This window comes from Emydura macquarii, unplaced genomic scaffold (genome assembly GCF_026122565.2).
Source record: "Emydura macquarii macquarii isolate MOO-44397 ecotype Brisbane River unplaced genomic scaffold, CSIRO-AGI_Emac_v2 contig_3530, whole genome shotgun sequence".
NCBI lineage: Eukaryota > Metazoa > Chordata > Testudines > Chelidae > Emydura > Emydura macquarii.
Window position 1 is genome coordinate 1 of NW_027133667.1, and position 14,728 is coordinate 14,728.

The window sequence follows — 14,728 nt, forward strand, 5'->3', positions numbered from 1 at the left end:
ATGTGAGTGTGTTACAGCTGCCCCATACGGAGCTATTCCTCTGGCTAAGGCTTTTCACTCTAGACATCCCAGCTCAGTCCCCAGCCACCCAGATGGTGATTCTCACTATTATAAATGCTTGTCTCCTCTCAGTCTCACTGTTATAAATGCTTTTCTCCTCCTCTTTTGTCTCTTTATTTTCTTTTTTTCAATTTATACTGTAAGCTCTTTGGGGCAAATTGTATTTTTCTGTAAAACACCCAGTGCACCAACAACACTGTGTATTTTCTACAAAGTATTTATTAATAGTTGCATTAATGGCCTCGAAAGGCAACTCTTATCAACCCAGATAGCAATGACAGTCTTTCGGATTGGTGGGTGTGCTCTGGTTGGCTGGAGAAGATTCCAGAAGAGGTGTGCTTTATCACTTGAAACTACAGCCCATGAGTCTGAATGGTAACACAGCAAAACTGAAGAAGTGGGGATTTTTCTTTGTCTTTGGAACATCCCAGGGTAGGTTTCTCATGGACGCTATTATCTTCTGGTGTTCAGCAGGCTTTACAAATCAGCTGTCTTCTCACAAATAGAGCGATTTTCTCCTGCACACTCAGAGGAGGAGGCTCCTCCTACAGTCATAAGTGCACAAGACCCACCAGCCTCCAGGGTCCTTACTCGGAACCTGAGGAGAAAGCAACATTTGACACTCAGCCATGCCATTTTTCTGAAATCACAAACTGTGTCATTGCATTTGGCTGCCTAACCATTGGGATTAACTTGCCTTACCTATTAATGTCAGTTCTCAAAATCACATGCCCTGCGAGCTGAACTATGAAGAGCAATACTTTGCGATTTGGAAATGGTGTTGTGTGAGATTGTTAGTTTAGCTGGGATGCCTTTTGTTTTATATTCACCGCAGTTGTTGTCATGTTCAGGAGTAGGAGGGGTTCTCTTGTTTTTTCTCAACAAATGTAATTGTGGCATCACCTTAGTCAATTTTTCAGCTTTGAAATATCCCATTTGTCAATGTCGCTGTTCACACGTGGGTCTGACATAACTTTACAATTATCTGAGGTACTACAGGAGAATACCACAGCCTGTTCATGTTTGTTTATTCAATTGTTCTATTGAATTTATTTATTTAGATTTATTAAATCAAATAACACCACCCCTGCCAGCGAGAATTTGTAAAAGTGAAAAACAAACAATTATTCTATGAGTTCACTGATCTTTAAGACCATTAACAATGCCAGGGTGCAAATTCTGTAGGAAATGCACAAGGATGTAAAACAAGTGAACAACTTCTAGATGTGTCCGAGACTTACAGGTCACTGGAATGAGCAGTGCCATCCTCCCACTTCCATCTGTACCAGTTCCCTTACGGGATAGTCCAATCCAGTGAAAAGACATCAGTGCATTTAAGAAATCCTGTTTGGGTACAAGATGAAATCATTTACTTCAATCCCCATTAGTAACTTTATGGCTACCAGGGAAGAGAATGAGGCTCATGTGTCCCAGTCAGGACCACTGTGCTGTAATACCCATACACTGGCCAATCACACCCCATTTCTCCAGAGGAATCAGCTATAGATTTTATGGAGCTTTTTGCCCAATTTTATCTGCACCTTTCCCTCACGGGAAACATCACAGCTGCTATTATGGCTGAGAAGAACTGATTTCATCATCAGCCAAGGGTATCGCTAATGAGAGACATGAGGGGTTCTCTTCCCAAGCAGCAGAGACACTAACCCAACAGCATTCCCTGCCTCACTTAAAGAGAGACAAAGCTTCATTTTATTCATTTCATTGACTTCACTGGAGGAAGTCCTGATTCACGATGGAGTGACAGGAGACTCAGGCCCTAGGAACGGATTCTGTGCCTTCCTCATGCTAGGCGCAGCACTAACCCATAGGCTGAAGGACATCACACGCCCTTAATCACTCTGGCAGTCAGTGTTAGAATTTGCATTCGCTCCTTCTCTGGTGCTCAAAATCATTCCTTTATTCACTGCTTCTCTGGTGCTCAGTCTCCCTTAAGGACACAGCTCGGAATACAACACAAGCAATTTAGAGGGTCATTTTACCCTGCCCGCATTATTGTTCATTTTATACCCATACCCCACTTCCCTATCACAGGGATATTGGGTAGATGTAGTTTGCAATATACAGGAAAAGAAGGCAAAGGGTAAATTCCCCACCAGTTCTTCCTTGTTCTCTATTTTCAGCAGTCTGGAGCCATGAGACGAGCAGAATTCTTTACTCTTCTTCCAGGTTCTCCTTTCATTAGTAAAATGGTAACACTTCCCTCTATGCTGTATCCAGCTCTCTGGGCAAGAGCTGCATTTATCTCCTGGAAAAACAAAACAATATAGACTCATCATATTTCTGCATTGACAGGTGCACACAGTTTGATACTGGATGTCACCTTGCACTAGCTAGTGTATACACCTATCACTCTTCTATAAGAGAATGTAATGTTTGTCTTGCCAGCTTCAATGAAGCTGGTGTGGGTGCCCCCAGAATAACCTTGTGTTTAGGGCACTCACCTGAGATATGGGATACTTGGTTCAAGGCTCTTTCCTGAATCAGGCAAGCAGGGACTTAACCTTGGTTCCCCCACATCCCACCTGAGCCCCCTCCACAGTAAACAATTGGCTACTCTTGGGTTTCTCTGTTCTTTCATGGAAAAGTTTGTAAGGTCTTGGTTTTATCCGAATTCTGAAATAGGAAATTTTAGAATTCTCAAAAGAGTTCACGGGACAGGAACCCTGTTTCAGATCACATCCCCAATGAAGAAGCAAGGTAATGAGAGCAGTAGAGGAGAGAGGAACAAACAGCACAGCCTTGTCCTCTTCACAAAAAGGAAATTGTGCAGGAGATAGGCAGCAGTGCGATGCCTTTCTAAAGAAGTTGCTTCCACGGCAGATGAGTCACAGTCATCCTGGCATGGCTTTCAAAGTTACAGCAATGATGATGCTGATCATGATGAAAACCGACCTGGCGTACAGTCAGCGCTGTGGGGAGGGAAGTGCATGGGGGTCTCTCCGTGCAGCAGAATATTTGTGTGTTGCATTAGTCAAAATCCCCCTGTTTATCAGTGTCTTTACCTTGTACCATGCAGTGATGTAAGTTGGGAAGGAGCTGCCCAGGTTTCTCTACCTTGAAGCTAGTGAACCAGGGATCATTGATTATGTCCACATTAAGGACACCATATCTTTGCTTAGATTTGTTTGTGGCTGTCCATGTTATTAATACTTAGATGAGGCCCTTGTACACTGCGTGCATAGGAACAGAAGTACCCTTTGTTGTAAATAAGGACAAGGAGAGCTGGCTTCCGAGTAAGCAATAATATTACCATAAATGATATAATAGAAGATTGAGTTCTGATCAATACCTTTCATATTTGCAACCTTCAAGATGTTTGATTTCTGGGCTTGGAGATCATCCCTTTCCTGTGTGCAGTTTTTCAGGATTTCCTGCAATTGGCTTTGGTTTTTCAGAATTTCCCATTTGTGGATAGATTCCTCATCATGGATAAGTTCCAGTATTCTCACTTCTTTGGAAGCCTGGAGGACTTCAATCAATACCATAAGAAATCAGTTAAAACAAAATGAAGTACACTTTTCTAGGTCAGTTTCCTTTTGCATTGTCAGGATGTTAACAGCAATTGTGAGAGTTGCCCTCATAGCTCACACAGTGGGGATTGAACTGGAGACCTCTAGAGCTGAACAGTATGAGCTCCGTCAGTGGGTTACAGCCCACGAAAGCTTATGCCTGCAGAAATTCAATGTGTTCGTCTTTAAAGTGCTACAGAACTCTTGGTGTTTTTGCTGTATTGTCATTAGAGCTGAACGAATAATGAAGGTTTTGGTTTGGAGCCAAAAAATCTGGAAAAAGAATTGATTACTTCTGAACCCAAACTGATTTTTTTCAGATTTTCTCGCCAAAACAAAACAACCCAACAACAACAACATTAATTTCATATCTAAATGTAGACAAAATGTAATGAAAAAACTGAAACAAAACAATAAAATTGGGGGGTGGGGGTCATTTCACTTTGCTCTAGGGTGCGGAGTTTATCCAATTTTTTTTTTTCAGTTCTCCTTCAGTTTTGTTCTCAGATATTTTTCATACTTTTCGTTCTGAAATCATTGAAACAAACCACTTCACTTTTTTTAAAAAATCAAATATTCTGACCAAAAGTATTAATCAAATTCTACCTGAATTCACAAATGGTTTCAGTGCCCTGAAAATACATTTTTGGCTAATAAAACATTCACTGACAAATATTCAGCCAGACCTAGTCATGATGCTGTTTCTTAACCTGTAGACAGTTTAAGTCTCAAATCTACTTAAGTCTGAACTCAGAAGGACTCTTAGAACCACCCATCTCTCTAAGCTTCAGCAACTGCAGCACCAGATGTAACTTCAAGGTATTGTCTATCCAGCTATTTGTAGAGGGCTCAGGCAAGCCCCACTAGCCTGAGTCTTTTGATCTGGGCTGGAAGGCCTGCTCCAAAATGCTGTGTAGACACACCCTTAAAGGCATCTCAGCTTCTCTCATATGTTTTACAGGTAAAATTCAAATCACATCTCAGCAGGCAACAGCATCTAAATACCAAAGGAAAGTTGTTTTTCACGGAGTAATGCAAATTATGACAGTGTCCCATGCATGCATTTACACACATCACTCAAATTTAGAAGATCCCTTCTAAACATTATAATGGTCCAGATCATGGTTTGTTGTCTTAGCAAATACTTACACATGGCACCCAGCGCCCCTGTGGTTGCTAGCAAAGCCAGGCAGAGGAGCCCCAGAATCACTGTAATGAGCCATGGTGAAGATGAAGAAGGAGATTCTAAGAGAAAGAAGAGAAAGAAAATAAAAGCAAACATGGATAGAATATGCCCGTCTCCTGTGGCTCTGGGATCGGATCAGATCAGAGCTCTCAGCCACACCAATCTACCAAAGCAAGAACCCACCTCTCTGGAGCTAAACCAGTCCAATAAGAACAGCTATTGAATATGTGCTCAGTAAATCTGGCATTAATTCAAAAGGCTTGGCGAAAACAATCACTCCTGGTGAAGCTGGTGAAGGCCAGAGCTGTGACATCCCAATTGCTGCCCAACCATTGGCCCAGTGTGGTCCTAAGGAATTTCCCGGTAATGTAGTTAAGTCTGAAACCATAACAATGGTTATCCTCAGGTCCAAGACACCTTTCTTATAAGTGATGGCTCCAAAGCTTTGCTGACTGGCAGAAAGGCTCTATGGTTAGGCTGCAGAACAGGGAAGTTCTGGAAAACCTGAACAGGGCACTCAAGGTGGAAAATATTTGCTCACAGAGCAATCCACTAAAGTGCCTTCTCTTATAGCCCAACTGGGAGACAAGTGACCATTCACAGGTGCACTAGCATCTTCCCAGTTAAAGATCCAGTCCCATTCTGTGACAGAAAGATTTATTACTTCATATTCAAACAACTATGTTCCAGGCCTTTGGAGGTACAAAGCCACCTCCTTCCCATAGCTGGAAGACTATGCATTTCTGGGGACAGCTTGGTATCAGACAGACTGGCACAAAACTAACAGAGCTTTTTCTGACATTTGAGAAAAAAATCTTACACCGATTCTTGCTATATAATGTTAGGGTTAGTGGGATAAAGTGCAAGAAAGAGATCTGAGTAGGGCTAAAAGAATAATGTTAGACCTAGAGTTGGGAGATTATAAATATAAAGTACCTGTGACTCTGGTGGGCTCTGGCCTTCGCTTTCTCTTCTGCTCTGCAGGCGTATGAAATGTGAGGTCCGCACTGGTCACTGACTGCTCACTCATTTCTGGTGGGTTCCGAGATAGAAATTCCAGAGGTGGAGTTACTGAACGGAGATGAACACTGGGATTTGTACCACAGCCAAATGGCCTGTTAGAGCGAGTCAAAGCATCAACATGAACAGCAACAGTGTAGTAAGATAGCATGCCCCGTGGCTCAGTGCAAGTGCCCCTGCATTCCTCACAGACACTTAACATCTCCCACATAGCAAAGGCCACAAGAAACATATTCTACCTTTTATAGCTAGATAGGCAACTCTGTCCCATCCAGGTGGATGATGATTTGGCCTCAGTTATACATACCTTTGTCATCTTCTGGCTGGGCTAACAATGCTCTCAAGCTGGGCATGAAGCCATCAGCCGCAGGACATGCCAACTACTACAGAACGGTGCAGCATGTCTCCTCAGCTACAACATAGGCTGCTGCTACCACATCACACCGGTCCTCCACTCACTGTACTGGCACCCTACAGAATACCAGGTCAAATTAAAGATCTCAGTCCCTATTTTCATGGTGCTCAATGCATGTCGCCAGGATACGGAGAAGAGTGTCTGAAGCTCCAGGATCAGGCCCTGTGGCCAAAAACCCCATTGCGCCACTTCTTTGGCACAACGTTCTTCCACAAGACAAAGCTTGTCTATACAGGAGACAGAGCTTTCTCCAGGGCCAGCCCAGGATGGTGGATCAAACTTCCACAGGAACTAAGAACAATCACAAACATCCCCACCTGCTGCTCCAAGAACAAGGCGCGCTTCTCAAACTTTGCCTTGACTAACATAAGCATATAGCATAGAGTACATATAATTTATTGTAAAGAGAGAACAACCCCCCACCCCGATTACACTGTTCACACAATTTCCCCCCAGGGAAAGGAGAAGAAAAGAACAAACTGTATGCGACAGATGTTAGTCGCCTCCCTGAGTGCACTACTGAAAGATACTCAGATAGATAGTGATGAGGGTGTGTGACAAAGTGGAGATGCTCCTAATGTTTTCTCTGAGTGCTGTGTGCACACCTCAGTTTGCCCCATATGTTACACATGTATTTTAGTGATGGGACCCGGGTGTCTGATCATTGCAGAGACCAGTAGAGAGCAGATGGGCCTTCCCCAGATATACATATGCAGATCCTAGCCAGACCCCTCTGCTCTCCTGAGTCAAACCAGCTGCAACAGGTCGTAACATTTTGCCCAGGAAAGAGACAATGGACTGGGAGGGACAAGAGAGGCAGTCTGCCTGGTGGCTGGGACAAAGGGCAGTCCCCCGTGAGGGATCAAGAGTGTAGGGCCCAAGATCACCAGTTGGTCGCTGCTGTAACTTCTAATTAAGCTGCTAACATAGTCTTTCTATGCTGTGATCCTGGGAACTAATAAACCCTGCTGTCTTCCAAGCTGGCTGTGAATAGCTTCTGACTGCAAGGCCCCTTTGCAGGCATGGAAGAGCTCCCCAGATTCCCATCCAGGGGGACCCACAGGGGGAGTTTGAGCGGAGCAGGAGTGCTGAATGCTCCGAGGCCAGATTCAGGAGGCAGCTGCACTGCTGTGTGGAGACCCGGGGTGGAGGGCAGACTCCAAAACACCAGAGTCCCGATGGGCTGCGTCCCGAGTGGTTCCAGATCACTGTCCCTGGGGACTCTGTCACAGGGTGGATAAGTACTTGTGAAGAATAGAGTAGCCACATTTTATCTCTTTCTTCGGATACTGGTAGCTGCTTAAATTTATACAAAATTATGTAAATATTTTGGAATGACGTGGGTCCTACCTACTTACAGCTGCAATTTAGTTTCCAATAGAAGCTTAATTTGGGGGCTCCACATAAATCATCAAAGGGGCACATTTGTCTTTAAATTGGTAGGTGAGTACTTGGTCCAAGGTAAACATTTTTTGCAAAGTTTGAAGTGATTTGTGACAGGATATTTGTCAAATTGCTACCCTAAAAATATAGCTGTTCATCAGAATTCAGATATTTTTGTAGACATTTTCTTTTTGCCATGTAATTAAAAAAACAGATGTAAATACAATTCAGTTTGGTAGAGTCCCCTAGAGATCAAACAACTGCTGGGGATTGCTGCTCATTTTAAAAAAAGGAGTTGTCAGCTCATTTCTTCACAAATTGAGAGCTCAGACGGAGACCTGATGCTGGGGATGATTGTCAATGAGGGAAAAGAAATTTTATACTAAAAGGCACAAATTATGAATTCCCTGAAGTTTGCTGGTAGGGCCAGTTGAAAATTTTGGGGTTTTGACCAAACACAAATATTGGAGCAAAGTGTCTGCTTTCCCTTTTATTTATTTTTTCAAAAAGGAGGACAACTGAAAATCCAACCCTCAAAATGTTCATCCAAGCACAGAAATTTTTTGGTAAAAAACTGACAGAACAGAAAACCACAATTAAACATTTTCTGACAAAAACCAAAAAAAAAAGTTTTGTTTTTTCAATTAATAGTCAAATTTTTCCATGGAAAAAATCCCACTTTCCAAACAAAATTCATGGGGGTGTCTCCTCGCCTGAATAACTCTGCAGGGGAATATTCCCTCCCCATTGTCCTCCCAATAAGCTCCCTGTTCTCACCCATCCTCCCTTTCACTCACCACTTTAGCCTTGAATTTCATGATATCTATCGGAAGAAAGACCAACTCCTTGCATGTGGGAGAGAATGTGGACATAGGAAGGGATTCCAGAGAGAACAGAAGGAACTGGTGGGGGAGAGACCGAAGCAGTATTCCCATTCCTGTTGTCCTAGTGAGGTGTGAGATCTGTAGCAAGAGAGAACACCCAAGAAGCCTTCTGAAACTCATTGAATCCTCTTTCAAGCTTCTGCATTTCCTGGGGTCCCACTGTGTGATGTTTGTTTTATTTGAGTTTAGTTTAATTTTAATGTTCTTGGAAGGCTATAAAGTGAAGTTAAAATTGCAGGGACATGGTGTGAATAAAGTTCTTGTGTGACAGTGAATACTCTATGGTTACATCAAAGGCTTACTAGAAGGATGTTGAAGAACAAGCAACTAAAACACTTTTATTTTTATTCAAAAAGGCAGACTAAATGTTTCAATCCCCATATTTTCATCTACAAATCCTTGCCCATCTCAGGGAAAGTTAGGGAAACTACTTACAGCTTGACTCATGTCAGAAGAAACCAAGAAGAGACATTTACAAGGAGATGACAAGAACAGTCATGGTATTGTATAATCAGAGGACAGCCTTCTGGCACTCTAGAAGTGCTGAACCTTCTCCTTAAATACTTTCTGTACATTTGTGGTCCCCTAAGAACCATAAATATATCCACTAATTAAAGGACATTCAGAGAAAATACAACAAAAGAGGTCCATCATCTAATCAAATCTTATCTGTTCTATCTATAGTATTTAAGTGTCCATCAGCATGGTGTGGGTAAGGGGTGGAAGAAGAGATTGATGAGGGAGGATTTAGGGCTTGATATAAAAACTGCAGAAAAGCACTAAAAACTGCAGAAAAGCACTAAGTCCCATGGAAGTCAAAGAAAGAAAGAAAGAAAGAAAGAAAGAAAGAAAGAAAGAAAGAAAGAAAGAAAGAAAGAAAGAAAGAAAGAAGCTGTAAGGGCAAAAAAGCAATTAGTTTAAAAGAAAATAAGCAAGGGTGAATAGAGAGCAAAACCAGACAAAAAGTCAAAGCTTAAAAACCCAATTTAAAATACAGAGATAAATGGGAAATCTTAGAAAGAAAAAATAATATTTTGGGAAAGAATGAAGGAAAAGAAACATCTCATATGAATATTTCCCTCTTTCCCTCCTCTCTAAATAGACTATATGGTCTACGGGGCAGTGAACTCTCTTTTTCTCTCTGTAATTTTTCCCACACATTGATGGAGCTATTTAGATAATAAACAGTGATTAACTAGAGCTGGTCAATAATTGTCAAATTTTGAAAATTTCAAAATTTTCAAAATTAAAGCAAATGAGGCCTTTTTAAATTTTCCACATTTCCTCCTCTTCCATTTTTCAATAAACTATAAGGAAGGCTAAATTATTTTCTTTTGAAGTTTAAATTACATTCAAAATTTTTCACAACACAAACAAAACATTTGACAAAACTATTTATCTCCCCTTTGGAGATTGTTTCTACTAGCTATATCTATAAGGCCTGATCCTACAATGTACAATGCACAAGAGGACTGCTGTGCTTGGAAGGAGCTCCGTTAAATTCAAGTGGGCTGTGCACAGGTGCTGCAGTCAACCCATGCACTGTACATCGCTGTGTCCAAGCTACTGAGTCCAGTTCTGCAACGCGCTGAGCACCTTCAACTCCCATTGACCTCATCACCTCACAATACTTGGTCATATTCCCAAGTGCTTTGTCCCATACTGTTTGATACTGCTTAGCTTCAGTCCATAAGAAGGGGGAAAAAGTAGTGTCATCTTAAACATTAAATGAATACTCAACTACAGCTACACAACTTCCCAGTGCTGTTTGTATTAAACTTTATGCAAAGGAAAAATAATGTAATGTACACACACACACACACACACACACACACACACACCTATAGATATCTTTCATTATAGCTATTCATCTCCTGAATTACAGGATAGCTAAGGGAGGTAATCTATAGCAATTGCCTTAGTTCCAAGGAAAATCCTTGGAGAAAAGGTGGTATTACCTTTGTTTGCGTTGTAAGGTTCAAAGGCCAGACCTGAAATCCTGGACCAGAGCTTGAAATCCTGTACTTGCTTGTCTTTGTCCACAGGCAGAGAGATGAGCAGTGTGATGTCACCATTCAAGTGTCCTGTTATAAGTGGAACAGCACCAGTCAAGAGAGGGATAATTTTTTGTTCTGCAGTGTTCCGGCCAACACCGCACAGGAAGCGCTCGTATTGCTAATGAGAGAGGCACCGCCCCTGTCCAAAAGCTCTGAGAACAAAGGCACTTTCCTCTTCACAGGACTGAACCAGCACTGACAACACCCAATGTTTTAACTTCAAAGGCTGGTTGTTGTTACTTAAACAGTATCATACAGTACAGGACAAAGCACAGAAACTGTCAGAAGCAAATACTCAATTGAGGACTGTAAAGGGGTTGGTCGGCCTCCTCAGGCAATCCGAGAGGGAGGCCACACCCCTTCTCTACCTGCCTCAGCAGGGGTAGTCCCAGCTCGGGGGCTTGGGAGCAGTCCCCGAGCTTTACTTAGTTCATGGCCCCCTTGGCGGGGCAGTAAGCCGTTTGTAGGCCCCAGCGGGGTGGCAAGCAGTCTAGCTCCCTAGGCGGGGTAACACACAGTCCAAAGGCCCCAGCGGGGCAGCAAAATAGTCTAAGGGTCACCAGTGCAGTCAGGGAAGGGGAAGGGGGACGCAGGCCCACCCGACTCCACTGCGTCCCAGCCCAGGTCCCTAGCTGTCGCGGAGGGATATGCCACAGGGTCCGCCGGGTCCCAACTGCAACACACTGACTCGCCGTCTGGCTCCCCAGCTCCCGAACCGTGTGGCCCCTCTCCTGGGCTACTTCCTTCCCCCTTTCCCTGAGGTACCTGGGGTTCCGGTGTCCAGTCACCCTCGTCGGGGTAGGTGTCCAGAGGCAGATTGTAAAACCCCTCGATCTCGTCGGGGGGAGGCAGGTCGGGCAGCTCTTCGGGGCCGTCAGTGGGGAGTAGCTCCTCCAGGTTGGGTCCAGTCAGGGCCCACGCCTCGCCATCATCCCCTTGCCCTTCTAGGGGCAGCTCCTCCAAGCCTGGCCCCCATAGGGCCACTTCCTCCACCTCAGTGTCGGGCAACTCCTCCAGATCCTCGCCCCTCAGAATCCCCTGGTCCGATGGGGTGGGGGGATCCGGGGATACCGCGGGGCCCCAAGCCTCACGCTACCCCTTCGCCTGCTCCCGGATGCCGGCCTGGTCCACTTCCCTGGGTACCTGGTCTCGGTCAGCTCACCTGGGTACCAGGCCACCGGCAACCCTGGAGGGCCAGGAGGGACGTCCTTCCCCTCCAGGAGCTGGGCTCCAACTGAGCTCCTGGGCCTCTCTTTCGTACTTCCTGCCCCGCCCCCTCGCTTCCAGGTTGGTAGACAGGCAGGGTCTAGTTCCGCCCCCACCGGCCCGGTCTGGTTCTCCCTGGCAATCTGAGAGGGAGGCCACGCAGCCTCTCTACAAAGACCAAGCGCACACTCTCCTGGCTGTAGCTCCTGGATGGGAATGTTCATATTCACTCTCCAACGGCCAGAGGAGTCAAGAGAAGGATTCCCACTGACTTCAGTGGTCTTTGGATTGGGCCCCAGCCACGACTCACCACTAGCAGCACCACAAGTACTACCATCAACATCAGAACTCTTGGCTACAGCATCTTCCACCCCGCAAGCACCTTCCTATTTGGCAGTCAAGCATGGAAAGTGGGAAGATGGGGACAACCTTTAGCTTGGCTTAATTGGTAGATGCTGGGATGTGCTGCCTGAGTGACACTGGCATCAAGTCAGGAATCCAGCCATCTCCTTATACTGCCCTTAGAATGAGAAAGACACAGGAAGAACTTTGGATGAAGCCTTTCATTGATGATGTTTTTGGGTCTCTAACGGGATGGATTATGGTCCCTGCTACATCTCTCAGCTCTGAGAACCTGAAAGAAAAAGCAGAAGAGCTGTTCACATCTGGAAAAGGGGCAGTGATTGATTTATGATGATGTTTTAATAAGTTCCAACAGTCTACACAGCCCTGTACAAGACATAGATGTAGAAACAAACCCTGCCCTGAGGTGCTCACACTCTAAAGAGACAGATACCTCAATTCAGACATAGAACACACAAGAAAGCCTAGAGGAAGGCTTTATCTTGGAGATTTGGATAATCTTTATGGGGTGAGAGACAGTGCGCCAAATTCTGCCTTCATTTCTACAGGTGCAAATGAGTTGTATCTCTACCTATCTCAGTCCTCCAGGGAAGGTGTCCTATGCGAGCTGGCTGGCTCATTACACTCTACACCCTTTGTAGTCATAGCTGCAAGAAAAGTAGCAGACACAAAAACAAAAATAATGAAACATGACATTTTAGGCTCTTCTCACAATTTTTTTCTGTTTTGCAAAAAATCTAAATATTTGTTTTACTACTACAGAACCCTGAAAATGGCAGCTTGAACCTTGAAATTTGTAGCTGTTTCCGTTCCAAGTAGCTTTAACAATGAAACGGAAGATGCTAATCTCTACCCTTGCAGAAAAACAGCGGCTGTAAAAAACAGCAACCGCAGCTCAGTTTAGCTACCTCAAGGTGTGAGCTTCAACATTTAACTGGACTATTTTAAAGCTTAAGATACTATAAAATGAAATCTTCAAAATGAACTTTCAGGTCATGTCTATGCACATTTTAAACAACTAAATCTGGATTCAATCACAACCAATGGGCCAAATTCATCCCTAGTGGAGGAGTCAAAAAAAGGATTAGAGCTATATATGGATAATGAAAACATGCACAGAGACATTATATAGGGAAAATAATTGGGAATATATTTTGGAAAGGGTATAAATCACCATACATCAGGGCACAAACCTGCATTGCCTGACAGGGGTTAGGAAGTAATTTCTCCTATAGGCAGGTTTTTCTGATAAGGGGTTCTTGCACCTGTCTCTGAAGCATCTGAACCTTGTCACTGCCATAGACAAGATACTGAATTAGCTGAACTGTTGCTCTGATAACAATTTTTTGAACCAAGCCACAAGATAAGAAATATTTGTGAAACTATTTTGCATATACTTATGAATAAGGTAAAGATTTGGTCATGGTTACTTTTAGTAAAAATCACGGACAGGTCGTGGACAATTAACCAAAATTCATGGAGGCCCACGACCTCTCCGTAACTCTTTCTAAAAATAATGGGGGGAGGGGATCTGAAGCTGAAGAAGTCACGGAGGTTCGTTAAAGTCACAGAATCTGTGGCCTCTGTGACCAAATCATATTGTTACTTGTGAACAACAAACAGATCTACAAAAATCAGAATCAATTGATGAACAAGTCACTAAACAAGAGAATAAATATTGACAAGTGGATATAAACAAATGGATGTTGCGTGTCTGAATAATTACAACCCAATATTGTCAAATAAGAGGCTCAACTGGAATTATTTAATTAAGGATTATCAATCAGAGATTAGTACAGAACTATACAGAACACAGAAAGAACAGATGCATTACCCCCCTTTGCTGTGATGATGATAATAAGAACTGGCTATGCTTCTGTCACCATATCTGAAGAAATACAGCAGATTCATTCCCCAGCTAAATTCCCATACCAGTGTTATAATATATAACAGTGTTATAATATATATATATATTATATTATAAACAGTTTCCAAACAAAGAAAATGCCTTTGCCAAAAGAAACATATATTTTGATGTTATTTCTATAGATTCTCAGTTTACCTGATTTTTGTGTGAAACCATAATTATTAATAACTCAGATGACTAGCAAGATAATATATTTCAGTGGGTCTTTCTTCCCCCATAATTATTCTTCTCTATCTGCTGTGACAATTATCCATTATAAGTTTCCCAGGTTTTTATTTGTTTATGTAAGCATTATATATATGTTAAAGGTATGATTTCCCAGATTATCTGGACACAGAGACACTTAGAATTATAAATACAGTCTAACACACAGAATTCCTGAACAGGGTTACTTATCAGTCAAGGACCAGAGGTCTGGGCCTGAGAATTGAACATACTCTTTGTTTATATCCTAAAGATTCTGAATGTGGAGTCAAAGAATTAATCATAGAATTGATTAATAGAAGGCCTGGCCTAAAGTTGTAGCCTGAAACTGAAATAGAAGCCCCAAGCTAAACCATTAACAGAATGCCTCAACTGAAACTGTGCTGAACCACACCCCAAATGCAAGATCTCTGTTATGAGTCTTAGGCCTTTTGAAGTCTGTGAACAGACTTCTCTTTCAATAAGTATCGGTACCTGTCCCCCCTTGTCTTAC

The 14,728-nt window shown here is 43.1% G+C and overlaps 1 protein-coding gene across 1 annotated transcript; it reads right to left on the reverse strand.

Annotated features, from left to right (window-relative positions):
- Nucleotides 1–541: 541 nt before the first annotated feature.
- On the reverse strand, nucleotides 542–5,806 carry LOC137145392 (natural killer cells antigen CD94-like; the record flags this gene model as incomplete). The annotated part of the gene is given in 7 exon segments (XM_067536109.1): nucleotides 542–658; nucleotides 1,302–1,341; nucleotides 1,344–1,404; nucleotides 2,175–2,326; nucleotides 3,332–3,550; nucleotides 4,740–4,835; nucleotides 5,713–5,806. Coding segments are annotated over 7 exon segments (779 nt in total), but the record flags the coding sequence as incomplete, so codon positions are not given.
- Between the last annotated feature and the right edge of the window lie 8,922 nt (nucleotides 5,807–14,728).